The sequence below is a fragment of the Gekko japonicus genome, unplaced genomic scaffold (genome assembly GCF_001447785.1).
Source record: "Gekko japonicus isolate JY-2015 unplaced genomic scaffold, Gekko_japonicus_V1.1 scaffold1630, whole genome shotgun sequence".
In the NCBI taxonomy this organism is placed as follows: Eukaryota; Metazoa; Chordata; class Lepidosauria; order Squamata; family Gekkonidae; genus Gekko; species Gekko japonicus.
In genome coordinates this window covers 333,463-350,741 of record NW_015174889.1, presented here as the reverse complement: position 1 = coordinate 350,741, position 17,279 = coordinate 333,463, and the positions used below count along the sequence as shown (strand labels likewise).

The window sequence follows — 17,279 nt, the reverse complement described above, 5'->3', positions numbered from 1 at the left end:
ACAAACTATCTGCTTCATCATGCCAATTGTACCTGTGACAGCTATGGTTGCTCCTTTGGCAGGAACTTTCGCCAGTGTGAACCACAAACCACAACTGTTCCAGCCCCCACCAGATGCCATGGAATGCCCTGTGATCATGTCTACCTGGGGGGGTGGCTTGAAAAAAGTATTCAATATCTTGTAATCATTGTTTTATGTTTCCTTGTCATGTGTTTCATATACTGTATATTTCAATCTTGGTGCTTGTCCTGCAACCCCAACAGGCGAACTGCCTATTCTGCAGCTACTCCACGGCCGTTAGTGCTTTCTCTCTATAACATTCATTCTGATCCCTTTGAGGAGGAATCAGAAGATTCTGAAGAACAATATCTGCTTTAAACACAAGAAAAGTGTGGAATGTGGGCACCAGATTAGCGATTAAGGCACACCTGTCCTAGTCCAGCCCATATCCCAGACTCTGTAAATATCTGGATATTGATCAGTAACTCTGATCAACAAGACATAGCTCTAAGTCCGATGACCTTTGAACATCCGTAGTGCCTGTGGAGCTAGCTTGTTAATCATTATACCAATGCAAGCACCTTTAAGACAAATCCCCTGAAAGTTATTGTTCTCCTCTGGTTTTCTGAATGCGAACTCTGGACCCCAGCTATGTGAACTCTCAACCCCAGCACACGGATGGTGGGGAGGGGGGAAGCAGAATGGGGATAAAATAAACTGCTGCTGCCTGGAGAGGCAGACTGATTTCTCTACCCTCAAGAGAGTTGTCTCGCGTGATTCTTCAGTGTTTTGTTTGCAGATGGAAACATACATTGCAAGTTCTCCCCAATCCTAGAAGATAAGACTGGCTTTGCCTTGCCCAGGACCAACACTGATTTACAGGTGTTGGGGGGTGCCCCTTTCTGTCCTAAATCAGACTCACTGACCCATGAAGGTACCCTCTTTCTCTTGGAATGAGGATAGGAGAAACAATAGTGGTCCTCTGAACCCATTCTCACCTCTGATTGTGTATCTTAAGGCACAGCTTAACAAATCCCAACTGCCAGGTCACCCAGAAGTTTCACTGCGGTGCCTAGTATTCCCAGCAATTATTTTATTGTAGTGCCCCTCTGTGATCCTCAGAAGTACAAACATTGCTTATCATTTCACATCAAAACTTCACATAAAAATGCACGTGAGCGAAGTTCTTGTCATTCCTGGTTTATATGTTGCCATTATACCAAACAAAGGTGGGAGATGATGAATAATTTCTGAACCAGTTGTTTTCTGTACTGCCTTCAATATTAAGTTTGTTTAAAGGAATAACGAAATTATGAGAAACTGGGGAGAAATTAGATACGCCTAAGAGCTTTATGTTGTTGTAACAAGCAGGGTTATCCCATATTTATTTATATACTAGCCTGATACCCGTGCTTTCCTATGGTCTTTACGTTCCGTAAATCCAGTTATAATACTGATGATGTGAAGTTTGAAATGTGACATTTGTTGTAGGAATTCTAGTGGAGAAGATTGTAGTATAAAAAATGAAGTTTTCCTCCCCTCTACCAAAGGACCTCTCTAGACCAAATTGGTGGTTCTGCCCTCAGGTGCTGGGATCACCAGGCTGCTTGGTGAGCTCACTCTGGAGCAGGCCACAGAGAACTGTCCATTTAAGAAGCAGCCGTCTGTTAAGTCCACTCCTGCTACCTTCCACGAAAGTGACGTTCCTCTCTACTTGTGTTCCTGGATTGTTTTGCTCATATGGAGACTGTGTTGTTCTGAGCACCTCAGGGTGATCTCGCTGGTACTTGGCTTGTGCAGCTGCAGAAGTACTATGTACAAATGTCTTTGCCGCATCCCTAAGCTGCCTCCTCCTTGCAGCATTGGTGTATCTGGCTCGAAGTTTGCCAGGAGCTTTCTTGGGGGCAGTAAGAGGTGAGAGGTGTGAGGGGGAGTTGGTGTGAGGGAGTGGTGATGTGGTGGACTGTCCAGTGTAGGAAGGGGAGGAGGGGAGCCACTGTGGAGGTGGGGCTGGCAGGATAACTAAGGCGTTACTGCTGGGCACGCTCCCTCGTCAGGATCACTAAGGCCTTACTGCTGGGGCACGCTCCCTCGTGGCTTTAAGCACCCTGCAACCACTGCTGCACCTGACAGACAACTGCCTGTTAGGTGTAGGTGGTGGGGGAAGTGTGTTGGAAGCCATCAGAGAGTGGCTGGGGCAGCAACTCTACTTCACCTCACAGGCGGGTGGCCCCTCCCGACTTCCTCCACTGTCATTAGCTCACTGCAGTCCCCTGTAACTGTTTTTTTTTAACCTCAGAACACTGAGCTCTGCAGCTGACCAATTAGAGTGGGGGGGGGTGCAAGGAGGCAGCAGCCTGGGAGCCACATAGGAATCAATGGGGGGAACACATTTTACCCCTTTTGACCCCCTTAGGGGTTGAATTTCTAAAAATCCCTTCTTAGTGAGCATCTACGTCACGGTAAGAGCGCTCTCCCCGAATTCGGTATCTGTAGGTCCAGCAGTTTGGCCTGGGCGTTGATTTTACAGTGAGGGGACTTTCTTTTATATACATAGATTACAACACTTAACATTATGAGAAACTGTGAAGAGGTTAGGATTAGGTTTTGTGGTAGCAACAACTAGAAGATATGGTCATTAAAATACAGAACCCTGATGGCTGAAATGTGAACCTGACTCCTACGTTTTTGGGCTGGCTCCTAGAACCATTTTTTTTCTCAAGGCCCATCCTAAGGGTTAGGGTCAACTCCAAGTTCCCAATCCCTGGGTCATCTGGCCTGTGAGAGTCAGGATTGCCAGAGGTTGGATCTTGCATGACACTGAAGTGGCTGAAGTCAGCCGGGCTTTTATCGCCATGAGCCTGAGAGTAAGCTGGGCACTCATCACTAGACCCTTGAAGGAATATCAAGTAAAAATACTCCTCATCTGTGGTGGAATGGGGAGGGGAGGAGGGCTTCAAGGTACTCCTTAGCAGGGGTCATTTCCTGCAGGAGCACACAGGAGCGGAGCTCCGGCGGTAAAGAGCCCAGGGGGCGGGCACATGCAACAAGCCCCACCCCCTGCTCCCAGCAGCCCTCAGTTGGGCCACAAGGAGCAAGAAGCAGCCAGATAAGTTGCAGAGCCCTCCCTCCCCCCGGCCCGCCTTCAGGTACAAGCTCTCCCTCCTCTGTGTGGACAGATCTGCATGTCCCCCCCCCATAGCTAGCAATCCAATACAGTCCAGTGGAGCCTGAGCGGTGGGTGTTGCCTTCTGACACACTTCCAGTGATGTCAAGGGGTGTGGCATATGCAAATGAGTTATGCAAATGAGTTATGCTAATGAGCTCCTGCACCTCTTTTTCTACGAAATGACCCCTGCTCCTTAGAAATGTTGTTTGGCTCAGGACAGGGAATTTTATTTACTCAAGAGCAGAACAGACAGGCCCATAACACAACTCAGACGCCAAAAGTGATAATGGACACATGAAGCTGCCTTATACTGAGTCCACTGAGGTCAGTATTGTCTACTCAGACTGGCAGCAGCTCTCCAGGGTCTCAGGTGGAGGTCTTTCACATCACCTCCTGCCTTGCTGCCTGGATCTTTCAACTGGAGATGCTGCCGGGGATTGAACCTGGGACCTTCCGCGTGCCAAGCAGAGGCTCTGCCACTGAACCACAGCCCCTCCCTCAGACAGCTGGAGACCCCTGACCTTGTCGTAAGTAAGTTTATTAAGAACAGTCATAAGACCAGCAAAATGAACCAAAATATTAAACACAGAGTCTACAACATAAGAACCTTACAAGCTTAATTCCTAAAATACCACACCGGTCAATTCCATCATTAATGGCTTGAGTTACAGTACATTGCGCTTTTTAATTACCAAGTAACAATATTTAGCAACATTGCGTGTGACAGAATCATAAGTATCAGCCAGTAAGAACTTCATCAAGCATTCCTCGGCATATGTAAGATAATTAGCCAGGGGTTTAAAACGTGCGAGAAGGGGTATCAGCAGCTGCTGTCTCTCTTCATCATACATAGGACAATGGAGTAATATATGGGCGGCCGACTCCACCTGTTCTAACAGACAGGAGCAAATTCTCTGGTGCCCTGACCTTGTCAGTTTTGGTTGTGCAGATGATAAGACAGACAGCTCACACACCCACTGGAGTTCTAGCCTTCTGATGCTTTGGGTTGCATAGGGACTTTGTTTTTCCAGGGCTAAACTGGCACTCTCTAACCCACTGTCTAAGGATGTACAGTTGCATATTACTGATCTCATTAGATGCCCGATATTTAGTTGAGTGGGCAACATCCAATACCACTTGCTGTCTGCCTTACACAACTCCCGATTCCAGTGATATCACTCTTGATAACATGGGAAATGGAAGTCATGTTGGGGACATCAGCAGCAGCTAGGAAGCAGGGAGTGGGGAGGCCTGGTCTACCCACATACAAAACAATGCCCCTCTAAAATTTAGCGACGCAGCATGGCCGGAGCCAATCGGACAGAGGCCAATTGCAGCAGGCGTCGCAGAGTCGCGGACTGTGGGAACTACCCCAGAAGGAGCCGCTGCGGAGCTGCGCCAAGACAGAAACCACCATGAGGAAGCCGCAAGAAGAAGAGAGAACAACAACAAGCCGGCGGGATGCCTGGTAGGCACTCATCTTCCCCTATATACATTGTGTGTGGCCCTAGTTAGGAAAGTGTAATATGCCCTTGTAAACCGCTCAGAGCCTTCGGGATTGAGCGGTATAGAAATTGAATTTGTATGTATGTATGTAAAAAGCCAAGACCCAACTCTCAGCTGTAAGGTGGGCATTTCCCCTTAGTCTGCCTTCCTCCCCATTTTTATTCTGTGTGGGGAAGGGGCATGCTCTTTTTAAATTAAATATTGGGAGTATTTCCAATATTTCCAGAATGATTTTCTGGTTTCGTGACAATACTCCTGATATTTAACGATGATAATTTATAAGCGTGCCCTTCGCAATCTTCCAATAGAGAATTAAAACAATTTTTTAACCCTGAACACCTTTACTGACTACTCTATGTAATCTTTGACTTCCTAGAATGAACAGCAGCAAGAAGCACCCTGGAAAAAGAGGAAATCGGAAGTTGTACTGAATATCCTGAAGGCCCAAGCCCACTGCTTTCCATACAGCAATCAAGTATTCAGTACCTTCGAGGGGAAGTGCACCGGGTCTGGAGAATTTACCTGTCTCTCCCCAAAGACTGTCAAAGCTGTTGATTTGTGCACGCTCCACTTCCTCCTCGTCTTTTTCTGGAAGATCAAGCAAGTAGGAGACAATCTAAAAACAAAGAAACGTGTCAGTTCAGAAACCACCCCACATGCTAGGAATTTGCAGCTAACATTTGAAACGAGTTGCTCTGAACTAACAAGAGGGGAGAAACAGTCAACAAATTCCCTGTTCTTCCCAACATAATAATTATTTTCTCTGTCTTTGCAAAGAACGCATGCATACGCTTTTGTTTTTGGAAACAACTGTGCAAAACAAGTTTTTATAAACACAACCACAGGATATGAGCATACAAAAATAGTATGACAAAAGGCTCAGATAGTGCATTATTAACTTAATCTATTCTCTCTTAAGAAATCACTGCAATAAGATCCACGTTGAATCGAATCTTCTAGAGTGGTCTGTTATACATTCAGCCCTCTGGCCTACCCACATCCAACAAGATTCAGAAAAACAAGTTGCTTACGTGTAACTGATGGTCTTTGAGTGGTCATCTGTGCAGTCACACACCTCCGTTTGGCGCCTGTGCTCGAACCTGACCTCAGAGGATATCAGAGCTAGGCCTCAACATTTTGGCATGCTCTTCTCCTGTGCTTTGGGGAGCAGGCGTTGACTGTGCATGCCTGGAGCTGAGGAGAAAGCACCCTCCCCCTCAGTTTCTTCAAACCACTGCTGGTAAGTCCTCACAACTTAAGGTAAGTGACTGAGAGATGCCAGCAGTGGGGAAGGATGGGCGGGCATGTGTGACCACACAGACGGCCACTTTAAGATCAGTTACAGGTAAGCGACCTGTTTATCTTCTTCGTGGTCTCTGTGCAGTCTCACACCTGGATGATTAGCAAGCTTAAGCTACATAATGGGCCAGATGGCCTGTAAGGCCCCTTCCAACTATGTTTTTCTATGATTCTATGATAAGTTGATGATGTCTACCTGTCGGAGGACAGATACTACGGCCACTATCTGCTTTTGAAGGGTTGCCGTCTTGAGGCTCAAGTTTAGTCCCTCCTGGAGAATAGGACTATCAGCATTATTATCTAGGAGAGCTTAAAAACCTTCCATGGTTAGAGGCAGTATACCTGTGAATGCTTGTTGCTGGGGCTAAACAATAAGGGAGAGCTATTGCCTTCATAGGAGCTGCGGTGGCTCAAGGGGTGGAGACGCAGAACTGCAGGTTGTGGAAGGTCGGTAGTTCAGCAGTTCGAGACCCGAGTGTGTCGCATGACGGAGTGAGTCTAGGCCTTACTGAAAGTTATTGAAGGGTTTATCCCACTTTGATGTATAATGTTTGTTGTATTTTGCTTTATTTTGTGTTGTTATGGCCAATGGCTAAGACAATAAACTAAAACTGGAGTGAGCTCCCATCTCTAGTTCCAGCTCCTGCCGACCTAGCAGTTCGAAAGCAAGAAATTGCAGGTAGTTAATAGGGACCACTTCGGTGGGAAGGGAACAGCGTTCCGTGCACCTTGGTGTTTAGTCATGCCGGCCACGTGACCATGGAAACGTCTTCGGACAGTGCTGACTCTTCGGCTTTGAAACAGAGATGAGCCCCGCAACCCTAGAGTCGGACCGGACTGGCTTTTGAGCAAGGGAACCTTTACCTTTACCTATTGCCTTCATGGTCTGCTTGAGGGCTTCTAATAGTCAACTGGGCAGCCACTGTCGGAAACACAAACTGAACTAGCTAGACCTTTGATCTAATCCAGCACTGCTGTTACATTCTCACCTAGAAGCAAAATCAAGCTGTTGCTTCAGATAGCAAGTTCTAGTGTGCCACCCTTTCCCTCCCCTCAGTCGGCATCTCTGTGTGTGCATGCATGTTGTAAAGAATTAGCCTCCAAGAGAGGGCAGACAGTTTAAAAGTACATAAACATTCTCAAAAATCTGGAAAAACTTTTCGACAGTCCGAGTCGTGCCACCATGGAGTCAGCTGCCTGGGGAGGCGGTGAGCCCCCCTCTCCCTGGCAGTCTTCAAGCAGCGGCCGGACAAACCCTGTGTCAGGGATGCGCTAGGCTGGTCCTGCACTGAGCAGGGGGTGTTGGGACTAGGTGGCTCTGTGTGATTCTATGAGAGGTAGGTCATCTTTGATGCCAGGACTGCCATCAATGTCGGGAGGGTGCTCTCAAGTCCAACAAGTGATCTCCGCGGCCGCTGTGCCGAAGGCTTCTGTAGGAAGGTGATCTTGAACCCAGGGCACGGTGGCATTGGGTGCTGCGTGAGGCCAAAGGGCTCCCAGAGTGCTGCCTGGCCAGTGCTGTGGCTTCCCGGGCCTCAAAGGAGCGGCGCAGTTCTTTCAAACCCAATCATGGGGTTCAGTGTTGAGTGTCCCCAGGGAGGGCCTCCGCCGATGGCGTGTGGCTGTGCACTGAGGGGTACTCAGGTTGGACAGTCATGGTAAGTTGTTACGGGGGCACCCTACGGAATTGGAGGTGAGGTATTGACCTGTGTTGGAACAGCCGTGGCCGCTGGAGTGGAAACAGTTGCTGTGCTGATGCGCTTGTCAGCGATGGGCAACTGGACTCTGCGTGCAGCCGGCGTTGAGGTTGAGAGACCCCAATGACCCACGGTTCAACAGATCTTCGTGTCAGTGCTGGGGTCAGTTTTGATTTTTTAAAAATTTCGGGTCTGAGGGGATCGATTCTGACAACTGTTTGGGCAATTTGTCTCTCTTGTGTTCCTTGATGGCTGAAGTGGTCGGAGCGCCTAATCTCACCGGATCTCCCCTTGATGGTGGTGGTGGTGGGGGAAGTGGTGCTGCCTGGGACGGTGGAGTCGAAGACATTGCAGGGCAGAGGAACAACCCCAGCAGGAGTGTGCGTGACGCCTCACAGCCCTGTTTTTCCTGGCCTGCCTCACGAACTTGGCACAGTGGACGCAGGAGTCCATGCAATGTTCTTTCCCCAGGCCAAGTAGATGCAAGCCATGGACACTTCTTAAAGGAGGCAGTTCCTTCCATGTCCCTGAGGGGGCTGGTGGGGAGGGGTGAAGACAAAAGGGGGAAACAACTCACAACCAACTGTTTTTGTTTTTGTCGATAGAAGAAGAAACCCAAGGAGAGCGCTGAAGACGGGAATGAAGAAGCAGCAGAGGCCGGACATCAAGGAGCTCAGATGAGGAGAGCACACGGTGAGGTGTGAATGGCGCAGCGGTCAAAAAGGAACTGAGCGGGAGAGCGCTTTCCCCTCCGCTCCAGGCATGCGCAGTCAACGCTTGCTCCCCAGAGCACGGGAGAAAAGCACGCCCAAATGCCGAGGCTAGCTCCGATATCTTCTGAGGTCAGGTTCGAGCGCAGAGACCATGAAGAAGACCTGTGAGCCGCCCAACGCTTGTTAGCCACCGATACGTATAGGTGTCGTTTACCCCATCAAGTGGTCTCCGTGCGGGCCCTGAGAATTACCATGTGGTGGGGACAGTGATCCCTGTGAACCAGGGAGGTGGTGGTTAACCTCAGGCGGATTCTGTACACACGCCTTCCTCTGTATCGCACTGGACCTCATCAGAAGAGGAAGACCAGTTAAGTGACTCCGTGCCTCTAACCCGCCCCCGTCTAAAAAACCCTCTCGTGGCTCAGAGTTTTGCTAGTTTACAGGACACTTAACCGACGAATGGCAACAGACCTCCGCGTATCCCATGCTGGCGGCTGCAATGAGGGCCTGCTGGATGGCCTGGCTCTTCTTGAACACCCCCTGCTGTTGCCCGGCCATCGTCCAGTCACACTGAATCAAGAACTTGACCACCTCCAGGTGGCCTCGGAGAGCTGCGTGGACCAGGGCACACTGGCCATTCTTGTCCAAGTGATCCACCTTTGCAAAGAGAGACAAAACGACCCAAAACCATTACAACAGATTGCTTTCATTATGAACACTGTCACATTCATTCATGCTCTATGCTTCTTTGGGCAAGAGACAGACCACCCATGTCTGATTCTGAAGAAACTGAGGTCCTCTTCCTTATGCCCACAGTAAATTACTCACACGTAGCATGACTGACATGGCCTTTCACATGTATAGCTGGCCATGTCATCATGGCTTTCTTTTTTAAAAAACATACTGAGGAAGCTACAAGTACCTGAGACGAATCCCTCGGGATAAAGGATTGACGGAACCCCAGGAACCCCACTGCTACACTCACTCAGCCTCCTCGTAAGAGGGCACCTCATTTATGCAGTCCTCCAGCCTGTAAAAAGTTTGCTAGCTTTTCAGCACCTTGTTCACCTGGACTTCCACAAGTTGTTGATGTGGTATTTTTGTCTGATTTAGATAGGATGTTATCTTTCTGTTCCCTGCTTTATCTTGCCTTTGAATCTTTTACATTTAGTTTTATGGCTGCTGCTAAACTAGTTTTAGTAATATTTACGTTCCCTGGCTGCTGTTTTTCGCTTGATTTGAATGCTGCTGTTGGTTGTATTGGCCCTTCATTGTATTTTATTGGTTGGATACATTCTATTCATAGAATGTGCCTCAAAAATCTTGTTGAGAGTATAGAAATATACAAGCAAGGGATGCATGAGGACTTCAAGGGGCATCTCATTTTCCTTACCCTCACTATTTCCTCTTTCCCTTCCCTGGCAGCCCCCATACCCTCTCCCCTTTTCCTGCTTCCTTCTTTCCTTCCTGCCCAACAGCTGACCTACCTTTATCTGCCCCTGTCTTCAGCTTCCTCTCACGCCTGTCTAGGAAGCTGTGGCTTAGTTAGGGTTGGCAACCTCCAGGTGGTGGCTAGTGACCCCCCAGAATTCTGACTGATCTCCAAGCTGTAGAGATCAGTTCCCTTGGAGGAAATGGCTGCTTTGGAGGGTGGACTGTATGGCATTGTACCCTGCTGAGATCCTTCACCTCCCCAAACTCCACCGTCTCCCGGCTCTGCCCCCAAACCTCCAGAAATTTCCCAACCTGCAGCTGGCAACCCTAGGCCCAGCTGTGTGGTGCCAGCCAGTGGGCCAGGCCCACTTGCAATGGAACGGAGCCCTCAAGGACCCATGGCAGGAACCCCACTTTCCTCCATGCACTGTTTCCTCTTTCCTTCTTCCTGGTAACCCCTATGCCCTCTCCCCTTTCCCTGGCTCATTCTCTCCTTCTCCACTATTCACCAGCCTACCTTCTATTTGCCACCCATTTTCCAGCTATGTTTGTCCTTGACGTCATTCGTGCCTCTTGCCCAAGCAGCTGAAATTATTCTTCTCTCCTCCTTTTTGTCCTCACAGCAACCCTATAAGGTATGTCTCCCAGACCTTATTTGGAAGCTCTACGCACTACACTACTTTTATTTTTTTAATTTATTTATAGATTTCAGATTTTTCTACAAACCTGGGTCATTTTTCAGGTTCATAGAAATATCTGTCTTGTTCATTCACAGTTCCAATCACCAGATTTAAGTATCCTCAGAATTAGCCAACTTTGCTATTAGATTATGCAATAGGCTTGCCAAGTCCCCCCGCCCGTTCCCTGCCGCCTGCAGATCGGGCCCCGGGGGGAACCCCACCCCCAAAGCACCCAACGTGCACGTCACCCGTAAGTGACGTGACCACGCCGGGCACGCTGGGGGCGGGGCCACGGTCATCCGAGGGAAAACTCTATGTTTTTCCCTCAGATGGTCGTGGCCCCGCCCCCAGCGTGCCCGGCGTGGTCGTGTCACCTCCAGGTGACGTGGTTGCGTTGCACGTGCACAAAGCATGCGCACGCTCCAGGAAGAAGACGGGAGTCCCCCGCTCCGACAGCAGATAAGACTTGGCAACCCTATTATGCAAGTTGGAATCTGCAAGGACTTGTGGGAGGCATCTCATTTTCCCCTCCCCCATTATTTCCTCTTTCCCCTTCTTGAAAGCTTCCATAGCCTTTCCCTTTTTCCTGCTTCCTTCTAAGGTTGCCAACATCCAGGCCGGGCCCCAGAGATCTCATGGAATTAAAACATATCTCCCAACCACAGAGGTGGGTCAGTTCCTCCCTAGGGTTGCCATCTCCAGGTGGGTAAATTCCTGGCGATTTGGGCATGGAGCCTTGGGAGGGTGAGTTTTGGGGAGGGAAGAGACCCCAGTAGGGTATATAATGACACAGAGTCCATCCTCCAAAGCAGCCGTTTTCTACAAAGGAACTGACCTCTGTCATCTAGAGAACAGTTGTAATTCAAGGTGATCTTCAGCCCTCACCTGGAGGTTAGCAACCTTAGTTACCATGGAGGAAATGGCTGCTTTAGACAGTGGAGTCTATGGCATTATACCCCACTGAAGTCCTTCCCCTCCTCAAACTCCATGATCATCAGTCTCCACCTGCCAAATCTCTACAAATTTCGTAACCTGGAGTTGGCAACCCTATCTCCTTCCCACCCAACAGCCAACCTACTTTTATCTGCTCTTCTGTCTTAAGCTTTCTGCCCTGCCCCCACAGCAGCCTCTAGGTAGGAAAATTCTGGCTCAGCTAAGTGGTGCCAACCAGTGTTCCCTCTAAGCTGAGTTAATGTGAGCTAGCTCACAGTTTTTTAGCGTCTGGCTCACACATTTTTGTCTCAGCTCAGGAAGAAGGGCTCCAGAGCAAACTAATTTATGCAGTAGGCAAATTGCTCGCTCACGACTTTAATGCCAGTAGCTCACAAAGTAGAATTTTTGCTCACAAGACTCCACAGCTTAGAGGGAACATTGGACCATGACTTCCAGGTGTACACACACTCAAACGCTCGCACACACACACACATTTAAAAATACAAAAAGTACATAGAATACATAAAACACTAGTTTATTGGTGCAATGCATAATGATAAATTAATAAAAATGAGTCCTGCCTCATTCTCTCCTTTTCAGCCATTTGCCAACCTATCTTTCCTTTCCTTTCCTACCCTTAAAAGCTCGTTGATTCATGAATCTTGAGCAGCAGAAAATACTCATTTCTCATTTCTTGGATGCAAGGGCTAAAAGGACTGAGACAAACCTTGCAGTTGCTAGAGTGATCTTAGGATCCAACCTACCTTTTATCTGCCTCCCATCTTCAGCTATGTTTACTATTTATTTTATTTATTTATACCCCACTTTTTCCTACAGTGAGGACCGACGCAGTTTACGGTATTCTCCTCTCCTCCTTTTTATCTGCACAACAACCCTGTGAGGTTGGCTAGGCTGAAAGTACATGACTGGTCCAAAATCACCCAGTGAGCTGCCACAGCAAGATGGGGATTTGAAGCGGAGTCTCCCAGACCCTTCTCCGAAGCTCTAATTGCTGCATCACACTGGCTTTCATAGGGCGGTTGCTGCTGAACAACAGCAAACAGCCAGACCTAGTTGAGTAATGCAAATCGGGTAGTATTAATTCACCCAGAGGTTGCTGCCATGCCTAGAGTTGCCAACCTCCAGGTGGAACCTGAGGATCTCCCAGAATTACAACAGAATTCAAGACAACAGAGATCTGTCCCCCTTGGAGAAAATGCATCCTTTGTGGGGAGGACACTACGGCACTATATTAGGCTGTGGCCTCCTGCCTCCCCAAACCCCGCCCTCCTCAGGCTCCACCACAAAATCTCCAGGAATTTCCCAACCTGGAGCGGGCAACTCTAGTCAGGCCTTGTCCTGATGAATCCTCCCTCAAAGGCCACAATAGACCTGGAAATAGCCCTGCCCTTTCCCCCCATGCCTTTTTTACTTACAGAAACACAGCCCAGAACACTGTGGTTTCCTAGCAACAGCCACTGAGGGAATTGGTTGCTTAAAGCGACAGGCATTCCTTTTATCGTTTTTTGAGGTTTTTTTTTTAAAAAGGTTTTGTTTTAGATTTCACATTTTCCTGCAACCCTAGGTCCCTTTTCAGGTTTGTGGAAAGATCTGTCTTTCCCATTCATAGTTCCAGTCACCAGATTTCAGTATCTTAAAATCTGACTGACTTGGCTATATACTAATGTATATATATACTAATGTATATAGATGATGATGATGATATGATGATGATGCTGGTGATGTGGAACTGCTCTGAAACCACACTCTCTCTCTTCCCCCCCCCATTTATTTTCCATATTTTCCACCAAAAATACAAACATTCCTTAGATTACATAAATTTTTAGAGTTGTTGAATCAAGTTGAATCAAGTAACATGTCTTATACAAATAATTAACATTGTATTTATTTAATAAACTGTACCTGTTTTATCCATACCCTTAGCCATCTTTTATTTTGCAATTTATCATCTTTACCTTGCAATAATAAACTCAAGTAATCCATTTGTGCTAGCTCTAAGAGCTTTATTATTAAGTCCTCTTTTGAGGGTATTTTATCTGTCTTCCAATTTTTTGCCACTAATATTCTCGCCGCCGTTATAATATATACCAATAAATATATATCTTGTTTTGTGTAATCTTTTGAAATTATATTCAATAAATACGTTTCTGGCATTAGTACAACATCTATATTCATTATTTCATAAATAATTTCATGTACCATTTTTCAATACTCTCTCAATCCAGGCCTCAGCAAGTTGTCTTTGGAGCTTTCTTTGGATCTCAACTGAAGGCTTACAGAGGCATCTGATAAACCCACCCCTTCCTGGAGTAAGCGTTGAAGCCTGCAAAGCTCCTCCTCCCGCAGGAGCGTGTGGTGTGAGATGCCTTGAGATACTGGGTAAGTACTTCTTCGCCTGGTCTAGTTCTCTACTTCCTTCCTTCCTTCCTTCCTGGGAGAATCAGGGGGTACTGGAGGGTGATGGGCAGGGCTCTTTTTGGTAGAAAAAGCCCAGCAGGAACTTATTAGCATAGTAGGCCACACCCAACAGCAGAAACTCATTAGCATATACACCCCTGACAGCACAGCTCATTAGCATATTAGGCCACACCCCCATGTTACCAGAAATGTGGTCATCCAGCCACACCCACCTTTTGCTTCTTATTCTGTTTACTTTGTTGTGAAACCCCAGGGCTTTTCTTGTAGCAGGAACTCCTTTGCATGTTAGGCCACACACCCCTAACGTAGCCAATCTTAATGAGTTCCTGCTGTTGGGTGTGGCCTGTTATGCTAATGAGCTCCTGCTGGGCGTGGCCAACTCAGGAGCCAGCCGGAACTCCGTTCCTGTGCGTTCCTGCCCAAAAATAGCCCTGGTGATGGGCCATTCACAGGGGTCCTTTCCCTGCTTGTTCCACTGGCTCTTGAGTGGAAGCATGTTGTGATAGACAAGGCAAAGAGGTCTTTCACTGGAGGCTTTGGGATGTAATGATCCGTCAGTGCAAGGACGGCACATCTCCCTTGAGGAGTCTTTCTCTTCCTCTGAGGAGTTTTCCTATGACACTGAGGATAGGTCAGGACAGCTTCTGACTGTTCCTCTTCTGTTTCTCACAGTGCTTAACCAGTTGCTGTGGTGGCGGCGGCAGCGAACGAGGCGTAGAGGCCAAGACCTTATCTTCAGGGGTCTGAATATTATCAGAAATCTTTGGTAAGGCACCTTGTCAAAAGCCTTTTGAAAGTCCAAGTTTATAACATCTACCAGGTCACGATTAACTGTATGCTTGCTCCCTTTCTCAAAGAACTCCCAACAGGTTGGTGAGACAGGACTTCCCTTTCAGAGGCCTTGCTCATTTTGCCTCAGGAGGCTTTTTCCTCCTCTAGGTACCATATTTCAACATCTGTTTAATTGTAGTTAACAAACCAGGTACAAACTATGTCTGAGAATATGGGTTTAGCAGCCACTAATCAATATAGTTCGTTGGACAGCCTACATTTGGACATTGCAGCAAAACTGGAGTGTAATCGAACGATCATTTACAAAGCATGGTTTACTGCGACATCTGATTGGAGCCCTGCTCTACCCTGAATCTGGATTCACGATTTAGAATGCCTGTCTTTTTTCAACCCACCTCTTTCTCTGGAAGTCTGAGGCCCAAGTTAGAGGCATGTGCAAAGCTGCAACCCTAAACAACCCTTTCTTTTCTGTGCTGAAATCCCTCAGGAAGGGTTCAACCCAGGGTGCTCCACCACTAAAGGCCACAATAGGGTTCCCAAGTACTTACCGCAATCCGGCGGGGGAAACATGCTCCCCGGCTGGACCATTCCTCCCTGTAACGCACCATGCCGTCACCAGGAAGTGACACTGGGCGACGCTCTGGCAATGGGGCTGAAAACTTGATGGTACCATCGAGTTTCCAGCCCCATTGCTAGAGCATCGCCTGGCGTCACTTCCTGGCAACGGCATGGTGCGGCGTGTCTGTTGTCCCCGCGGGAATGATCCTGCGAAGACGTCTGTGTTCCCCGCCGAATCACAGTAAATACTTCAGAAGCCTGGGCCACAAGCAGGCGTCCGACAGGGAGGGGCTCAGCCCCCTTTCTCACCTTTGCTCGTTTCTTGCACAAGAGCACCACGATGCTTAGATAGCCAGCAGCAGCTGCGTAACCCAGGGGCGTCAGGCCACTTTCGGAAGAGGCATCGACGTTAGCTCCAAACTCCAGCAGCAGAGCCACCATTTCAGTGTAGCCCAGATGTGACTGGACGCACAAAATTGGGGCATTGTTCAGCACCTCTGTCCTGTAATTGACGTTGGCACCTCCCAAAATCAGCAGCCGACTGACCTAAACAGCAGGAGAGAAAGGGGAACAGGACAGAGGAGCATTTCCAAACATTCTAGTAGCTGAGGCCCACATTTTTCCTGAACTAAAGCTAGAGGCAGAATCACTACCTCCCCGCCATCTGGATTCGTAATTAAGCTCCGGCACGGAAGTATCTGCACCGCATTTCCCAAGGTGTTCCAGGCATGCTTCCAGTGTGAGGAGAGCGCCACCTCTGAGGTGCTGGGGAAGAAGGACTGGGGCAGGCCCTTCTCACCTTGCCTGGCCAGGTGCAGCTGAGCTAAGGGTCACCTGCCAGGGCTGCTGCCCAAAGCAGAGTGTGGAGGGGCAGCTCCTTTCTAGGATTCAGGGCCTTGATGTTCACTACACTGAAGGGGAACAGTACCAGTGGGCGAAGCTCACACTGCGAGCACAGCACAGCTTTGGACCGTACCATTTGAAGGACTGGGCTCGTTATTTCCTGACTTCCTCCATCCCGCCCTTTCTCACCGATGGGGACCCAACCCAGCTTTCATGGTGAAGTGGGATTCGAACTTCCTAAATCTTACTCCAACACTCTAACTGCTACTGTCAGGTTCCACAGCAAGTAACTCTTCACACACGTTTCCTGAGACGCATTATGCTTTATTAGAGTACAAAACCGGTACCATATCCACAGGATTATTGTTAGGAATAACTATAGGGCGGGACCATCCGTACATATAGCCAGACGAGGCGAATAGCTAAGCAAATGAACTTTGAGCGCGCACACGCGGAAATTCTCCCGGCGGGAAGTTACATAATGAGTGGGAGACTCGCAGGGCCCCTGAGAGCAGAAAGATTCACACCAGTGGTGGACCGCAAGCCCTCCCATCCTTACAAGGCCAGACTGATAACGCTGTCTAGCCCAGCCCGCTCCCACGGTCTCCGAGGCAATGTTTACGCAAAGCTGCTGAGCTGCGAGCAAGCGGGAACGGAAGGACAGAAGCAACATAAAATGGCAGCTAGCTGACATCTACACCACACTGTCTCTCTACACGATACTGCTATACAGCTATCTATACTAATGCTAACATTTTGGAGGTTTCAGGATTCTCATCTTGTTTTCCTGAGCACAGGCTACAGAGAGCAGATGAAACTGTCTTTCCACCCAAATGTCCATCCCCTGTAACACTGTTCAGATTTGTTTTCCTTCCGTTTGGAGTGAGAGATGCCCTCACCAGTGACTCATGCCGAAATGCAGAGGATGCTTTCCTGGATATTTATTTGCATCAGGTGTAATTGTATCATTCAGATGTACAGTTGAATCACTTGCCCTCTGAAAAAGCTGAACAGACGGAAGCTCACAGTTTTTAAGCCTCCAGCTCACACATTTTTGTCCTAGCTCAGGAAGGATGGCTCCAGAGCAAACTAATTTATGCAGTAGCCAAAATGCTCACTCACAACTTTAATGCCAGGAGCTCACAAGGTGGAATTTTTGCTCACAAGATTCCACGGCTTTGAGGGAGCATTGCTCACAGGTCACCCTGGTGTGCCC

The 17,279-nt window shown here is 48.3% G+C and overlaps 1 protein-coding gene across 1 annotated transcript in view; it reads right to left on the bottom strand.

Annotated features, from left to right (window-relative positions):
* Window positions 1-17,279, bottom strand: part of TANC2 (tetratricopeptide repeat, ankyrin repeat and coiled-coil containing 2) — a 378,694-nt gene that overhangs the window by 54,326 nt on the left and 307,089 nt on the right. The window contains exons 19-21 of the mRNA XM_015424928.1: window positions 15,530-15,766; window positions 8,856-9,041; window positions 5,198-5,291 (exon numbers count right to left, since the gene is read on the bottom strand). Of these exons, the coding sequence (XP_015280414.1) occupies window positions 5,198-5,291; window positions 8,856-9,041; window positions 15,530-15,766 (517 nt within the window). The remainder of the gene's footprint in view (window positions 1-5,197; window positions 5,292-8,855; window positions 9,042-15,529; window positions 15,767-17,279) is intronic.